The sequence below is a fragment of the Montipora capricornis genome, chromosome 13 (genome assembly GCF_036669925.1).
Source record: "Montipora capricornis isolate CH-2021 chromosome 13, ASM3666992v2, whole genome shotgun sequence".
In the NCBI taxonomy this organism is placed as follows: Eukaryota; Metazoa; Cnidaria; class Anthozoa; order Scleractinia; family Acroporidae; genus Montipora; species Montipora capricornis.
In genome coordinates, this window is record NC_090895.1 from 2,374,436 (window position 1) to 2,381,935 (window position 7,500).

Genomic DNA, 7,500 nt, shown 5'->3' on the forward strand with positions numbered 1-7,500 from the left:
CCGACCATTTCATCACGTCTGAAGAATGGGAGGAATCCGAATCGTACCAGTTTGCAAAAACAATAAATGTTTCGTTGTCTATTGTTAACACTGTACTTGCCTCCACGTCGTGTGTTCTTATTTCCTGAAACTTCTCAAACGTCTTGTCCTTCCACTTGTAGATGGATGAGTTTATACTTTTAGAAATTCCATCGAAAAAATTCGTGACTACAAGGAAAAGTTCCGAATGTATTTTAAAGAAGTTCAAACTGCTTGCTCCCGAAGTTGAAATGTTCTGCCAAAGCTCGAAACTGTGTCCATTCCACTGGAAAACGGAAGAATTCAGATTGTAAATACCTTCATGCTCACGATTGGCGATAGCAATGTAATGTTTATCAGCGATCATAAAGTATTCGATGTCCCATGCCGCAATGGTGTCTATGGTCTGGTGAAGGATAAAATTTCCGGCCGACTCGTTTAGTTTGTAGATGCTAGAACCCACCTTGTAATCACGATTACTGTCATCATACTGAGCGAAGGCAATAAACAAACTTCCATCAATGGTGAACATTTCAACATTCTGGGCTGACTGTGTTGGCAGGTCTTGATATTTTTGAAGTTATTCAGTTTGCCTGTACAATCTTGATTAAGAAAGAATATGGCATTACCCTTACAATATTAAATAGACATGATAATATAGTCGTATAAACATAACAACTTTCTTTAATTTTCCAGACATGTTTCGACGGTACATCCGTCATCTTCAGTGTTACATATTTTGAAATCGCCGTTGAATTTAAAGCGCGCGCGATCTTACAAACTTCGTTACATTGCGTTGTCAATATTGCGTATTAAATCAAAACAGAACAAAACAAAAATTTAAATGAGTGACGCTTAGTTCCTTACTGGGAGAGAGTCAGGTTAATGTGTTTCACCTGCTGGTTGAGATCGGGCTTCTCCCATTTTATATACATGGATTCCTTAAGCTTCACTTGGTACTTAGTGGCTGCAGAGTCCAGGATCTCGAAGCAATCCGGTGTGCAGGATGCCTTACAAAACTCTGAACTCTGCAGATGTTTAAAAACGTTCGAAGATCTGTCTGAAAGTAAGTGCTCGTGCACTCGTGTGGAGAAGTGTCGGCTGGTTTCACCAACATAACAAGCATTACAACTTGCACACGAAAATTTATAGACCACACGCGTGCGAAGCCCTACAGGGACAGCATCTTTCACATTAAAAAGATTCCTGAATTTGAAAGTAGTGAAGACTAACCTTATATCAATAAGTTTACATAACCGATTAGCAAGTTTGCGTATACACCTCTGTGCCGTGACTGAGAAGTGCCCAACGTAAGGGATTTTAAAGAAAAACTTAGATGTTTCCTGGGGCTCGATTCCTGAATGAGACTGTGTTTTCCCTCTCTTGACTGCTGTCTGAATATATTTAGAAATATATTTGTTGATAAGGTTTTCAGGGAAGAGATTCCTCCGCAGAATGACAGACAATTTTTGAAGATCAGTATGGAACCCCATCCAAGTGTTGTTTATCTTAAAAGTTCTATGAATCAAGGTTTTGATTAACCCCAATTTGTAGGTAAAGGGGCAAAAACTCAGATAACTGGTGAGCAAACCTGTGAAAGTTTTTTCCGGTAAACGGTGGTTACACTTTGGTGCGGGTCAGTGTTATTGATTAGAACATCTAGGAAAGGTAGAACATGGTCAGCTTCCCGTTCCATTGTAAAGCGTATATAGGGGTGTTGATTGTTGATGTAATTGAGGAAAAGGGTTGCATCCCGTTCAGAGCGGAAAAGGCAAAATGTATCGTCTACGTAGCGACGATAGAATAAGACCTCTGAATCCCCGTATTGATCCAACCATATATTCTCATGGTGACCCATTTAGAGATTGGCGAGAACAGGGGCAAGGGGGGACCCCATGGCTACACCATCCACCTGGTCATAGAAGTTACCCTTAAACAGGAAGTGAGTTTCCTTGGTAGCAAACTCAAACAACCTTTTAAGCTCATGTTTACTAAGTTTCAAACCTGGGTTACCCTCAGTTATATACTTGACGGCAAGGTTAATACAATCATCTAGAGGGATGTTGGTGAAGAGGCTTTCAACATCGAAGGACACCATGAACATACCATGCAAAGATAGCTCATTGATTTCCTTCACAAAAGTGAAGGAATCTGAAGCAATGAATGTGGATGAAATATGAGGTTGGAGTAGATTACTTAAGTATTTGGCCAAGCTGTAGTTGTAGGTGCCTATGGAGGAAACTATGGGCCGAAATGGTGGGGTGGAATTTGGCGCTCGTGGTTTGTGCATCTTAGGGAGACAATAGATCCTAGCAGGCTGGGATCCACTTGCCCCTTTACCTACAAATTGGGGTTAATCAAAACCTTGATTGATAGAACTTTTAAGATAAACAACACTTGGATGGGGTTCCATACTGATCTTCAAAAATTGTCTGTCATTCTGCGGAAGAATCTCTTCCCTGAAAACCTTATCAACAAATATATTTCTAAATATATTCAGACAGCAGTCAAGGGAGGGAAAACACAGTCTCATTCAGGAATCGAGCCCCAGGAAACACCTAAGTTTTTCTTTAAAATCCCTTACGTTGGGCACTTCTCAGTCACGGCACAGAGGTGTATACGCAAACTTGCTAATCGGTTATGTAAACTTATTGATATAAGGTTAGTCTTAACTACTTTCAAAGTCAGGAATCTTTTTAATGTGAAAGATGCTGTCCCTGTAGGGCTTCGCACGCGTGTGGTCTATAAATTTTCGTGTGCAAGTTGTAATGCTTGTTATGTTGGTGAAACCAGCCGACACTTCTCCACACGAGTGCACGAGCACTTACTTTCAGACAGATCTTCGAACGTTTTTAAACATCTGCAGAGTTCAGAGTTTTGTAAGGCATCCTGCACACCGGATTGCTTCGAGATCCTGGACTCTGCAGCCACTAAGTACCAAGTGAAGCTTAAGGAATCCATGTATGTAAAATGGGAGAAGCCCGATCTCAACCAGCAGGTGAAACACATTAACCTGACTCTCTCCCAGTAAGGAACTAAGCGTCACTCATTTAAATTTTTGTTTTGTTCTGTTTTGATTTAATACGCAATATTGACAACGCAATGTAACGAAGTTTGTAAGATCGCGCGCGCTTTAAATTCAACGGCGATTTCAAAATATGTAACACTGAAGATGACGGATGTACCGTCGAAACATGTCTGGAAAATTAAAGAAAGTTGTTATGTTTATACGACTATCTATATTGTTGCTGCTATCTAGACATGATAATATGAAATTAAATGAATTTGCGCTAATACAACCTTTTTTTTTCAAAAGTTGTTTTTTTTTTAGGTTTGGACACAATTTCGAAAGTGTTTCCTTCGTTTTGGTAAGAACCCCAAGTGAGATTTTTTAGTTTTCTTTATCGACCAGTAGATGGAGTCCGTCAGTGTCGCGTACCATGAACGTTATTAGGCCATCCCCTTCTTTTTTTCGTTTACCGTCGTCCGACCGACCCAAATTTTTGGTATTAAAAAAAAATGGAATTACGTAGTTAAACCATTTTTCAGTTTAAATAGCTCTTTTAATCCGAAAAATGAGCGTAGTAACAACATAGAAAAGGCAGGAACAAAAACAGGAACGTTTTTACAGAATATTGTGCATTTTGTTCATCCAAATATGTAAATATCAACTTTTGACGTCATCCTTAGACCTACCCCGGGAAAACGTGTAGCTTTTACGGGAAGGACGCGATCACACGACCATTTAATGAATTCAAAATGGCACTAGCCGTACCCGTGCGTGAAAATCGGGGATTCTGACTACACTAACACGAGACTTCAATGTGAAAATAGTTTATTATGGGCACGTCAGTCAGTCTGCTTAAGAAACTGACCTCCGTTTACCTGAATTGGTTACAAACTGGACATCAGATAACACCGCCCGTGAAAATAGACAAAATATACTACATTACTGTAGGGATAAACTAAGCAACAGTGCCGTGTCAGATACGAAAAACCACCAAAAACCACCCTTTAGAAGTGGCCAAAATTATGTGGAAACCAGACCCCGAGGAAAAGGGTATACTACTATACACAAGGAAAAATAAGCAGACAGCGCAGTTCAAAAGTTAAGCATAAAGTGAAAGCATCAGCGACTGACAAACGTAGAATGACGAAAAACTCCCGCCAAACTCCTAAATAGTCCTAACCTATCCCAAAGCCACCTACGGTCCTCTACGTCGTGCCATCAGAATATAACTCGTTCCCATGTCATTCGACCGTCAGAAATTACACTGTCTTAAGGTGTCGAATGACATCCACCGACTTTTCCGCCATATTGATTTTGGGTTCATGTCTTGTTGTTTCCAGGCTCCAAAGCAATGATGCTTGAGTACCAGGCCTCCTACTCCGAGACTTCTTGTGATATCTTTTAGGTTAGGCCCGAACCGACCTACCCAATATCAGGAAACGCATTCGACGGTAAGGGGATGGCCTTAGCTTGCTTCAAATCTGTTCAATGTTTGAGTTTTTAGCTTTTAGGCACAAATATAAGACTTTATTGACACTCCCTCAGGCAATATGCTAATTAAGATAACGATAAGCGACATAGGGCCCGGACGCACTGGGCAAATTTTTGTTTATTTTGCGAAAAAATCTGTCACTAGTTCCCTGAGACAAGTGCGCCCGGTGATTTTTAGTTCTACCAAATTTTATCAAGGCTTACCAAACTTCAAAGACGCCGTTGTCCTGCCTCGGAGCAGGACAAATTTTGGTCAGGCGTGAAATCTGACAGATTTGTTAATTTACATGCCATGATTTGAAGGAAAACGTCAATCAAGAAAATATGATTTCTATTTTTAGTCGGAGTATTTCAGTCCGCCTTCTACGGACAAATCTGTTGTGGTACTCTAGAACCAGTTGCAGTCGAACAAGGTGAAGCCTCCACTGGCATAGTAGAAGTAGCAACTGCCTCTGCTGGAGTTGAACTCAAAGAAGAAAAAAAAAATAGAATACAAGCAATAATATGCCTAGGGAACATATTCGATCGAAGCTGTTAAAGATCACCATAAGCCCATGACTCCTGAGATCTCATGTAACCTTTCCGGCGAACAGCCCGCAAGCGATAATGTTTATTTTCGTGTGATTGGCGCTTTTGGTTAACAAATATTTTGCTATGTCTCAGTGCGCCCACGTTTGACAAATTGACAATTTGGCAGAGACAAATTTTGTAGAGATTTTTGGAACGGCCAAACAAATTTTGTCAGTCCAGTGCGTCCTCAATTCCATTAGTAGGCCAGGTGACTTAGCTACACCTGTAAAATGGTCTATTTGGCAGATACAATGTAAGTCGACAACTTTAAGCTCGTTTCAAGTAGGGATATTAATGCAGTCATCATTTATTCATACTTCCATATGATGGCACAGGAATATGTAACGTTTGCAACTTACTAGAGCAATTTGAAGGTTCGTCGCTTTTATCCCCACAATCATTGTCCCCATCACAGAACCATACTTGCGGGATGCAGAGGCCATTGCGACAAGGAAACTGATTGGATGAACAATGTGTTTGCGGGGGTGTTGTAGGGGCTAAAATGGAAAAAAAGACACAAGGAACAAGGTATTCAGAATTATAAGGACTTAACGGCATACTAAAACTACATGGATACTTGGGTTCAAGAAAAACCTCTTAACGGTTTTCAGTTGAGTGTTGAAAGTAAATAGCGAATTACTTTGGTTTTGCATTACTTCACTCAGTGATTGACTCAAAGTTCTCGCGCCACTTTTTCAACCAATCAGAAGTGAAACCAAGACCAGTCGTGGCACGCGCGTGCACATTTTCCCGCGTTTTGTGTCGGCTACGTGTAATTACTTCGAGTTTTGATTGGTTTACTGGATTGTCTCTGTCCTTTTTGATTGGCTAAAGTAATTACTTCGCTTTTGGTTTTACGACAATCATTTGAAAACCGCTCTAAGCGACATATTAAATTCTGTGTATAAATAAATGCCTAATTAGGGGCCAGATTACAAGGTGAGTTTCAGGCAGCGTTTCCTCGAACGCGGTTTCACATCGGCATTGGGTAGGTACTTGGTGTATTTTTTTCTATTGTTTGAATTTCTTTTAAACGAGGTAAAACCTTGAGTAATTATACAATAACCTTAACGCTAACCCTAATCGTAACCCTGAAGGTTTTACCGTGTTTAGATAATTTTAAACAAAAGATAACCACTAAATGACAAATACACCACGGCACTGTTTTACGACTTCGAAACCGCGTCAAAATCGATGAAGGTTGGATGGGTTTACAAAGAATCGTTTTCGTTATGTTTACATCATGCCGAACTCATCACAGACGAAATGGAGACATAATTCTCTCACAAGATTGTCCCACCAGACACGAGTTCCTCCAGGTCGAATCCAGAAACGTTGACTCCTTTTTCTTCTTCATCACTTTGCTGGAGAGTACCACCATTAACATTTGAAATAGCCTCTACCTATGGTGCTTTTCAATTTAAGGACAGCATGCATGAAAATTGAAAAAGCAAAGTCAAACCAGAAATCAAAGTGATGGTACTAGTGAGCAAACGCTGCACTTCGTGCAAATGATTCATTATTTTTTTAACCTAGCAATGCAATTTTTGCGCCAAAATAGTAACCGTATTCAAATCTATGCGGTTTGACCGTTTACACGACAGATGAAACCTTATCGTTTTGAAAACGCTCCACTTTTGGCAGCCCTTTTAAATCGACCCAATTTCGGCAACGGTATCAATTGGTGTCGTGAAGACAAAAGGCGTAACCGCGTTTGTGTAAAACGCTGCCTCAGCCCGGGCACAAAACGCAAATTTCCGTCGGAAACTTTACTGAGATGCAAAAACACAGTCGATGGGCTTGCTCACGTTCCTTTTTCAGCCTGGGGTTAAAAAATGATAGGCTTGGATAGCTATTTCATGGATGTTTCAGCCGTTTGACAAGGCTCAGGAATTTGAAATAACATTGCTTGTCAGCGGTTACAAAGTCCATGTTCTTGGTGCTGACCAAAAGAATAGCGGACTCCGTGGACGAGATTGATCTCAGTAGTAAATTTTCAATGGAAATTTGCGTTTTGCACCTGGGCTGAAATGAGCTTTTAATCGCAACAAAATTTCAGCGCGGTGGGCGGGGCGAAATTTCAGCCCTGGCTGACACTCACCATGTAATCATGCCCTAAAGACGTGAGAGAATTATATTTCGCAGATTTCAGATTTCAATTGCAACACCATTATCATATATTTTACCTTAAAGTGCACCTAACCCAAAATATTATTTTCGCTAAAATGACTCTTTGCCCCTGTTCGAAACGCATTGCGGCCATTTTTTCCTTTTTCTAACAAATCCTGCCATTTTATAGGCTTCAAAACTTGCGAAAAACCAATCATCTTCTGTTCACGACCGAGTCAGAAGGGGAGTGGGTCTACTTCTGATTTGACCTCACAAACTAATTTACATTGCATTAACTCTGT

The 7,500-nt window shown here is 40.4% G+C and overlaps 1 protein-coding gene and 1 long non-coding RNA gene across 2 annotated transcripts in view; one reads left to right on the forward strand and one right to left on the reverse strand.

Moving 5' to 3' along the window:
• Window positions 1-323: 323 nt before the first annotated feature.
• Window positions 324-7,500, reverse strand: part of LOC138028298 (low-density lipoprotein receptor-like) — a 17,858-nt gene continuing 10,681 nt past the window's right edge. Inside the window, exons 8-9 of the mRNA XM_068875784.1 lie at window positions 5,449-5,586; window positions 324-620 (exon numbers count right to left, since the gene is read on the reverse strand). Of these exons, the coding sequence (XP_068731885.1) occupies window positions 457-620; window positions 5,449-5,586 (302 nt within the window). The 3' untranslated portion in view covers window positions 324-456. The remainder of the gene's footprint in view (window positions 621-5,448; window positions 5,587-7,500) is intronic.
• LOC138028305 (uncharacterized) lies at window positions 3,344-4,935 on the forward strand. The gene is made up of 3 exons (XR_011127616.1): window positions 3,344-3,386; window positions 4,369-4,479; window positions 4,861-4,935. It is a non-coding gene; the product is annotated as an uncharacterized lncRNA (long non-coding RNA).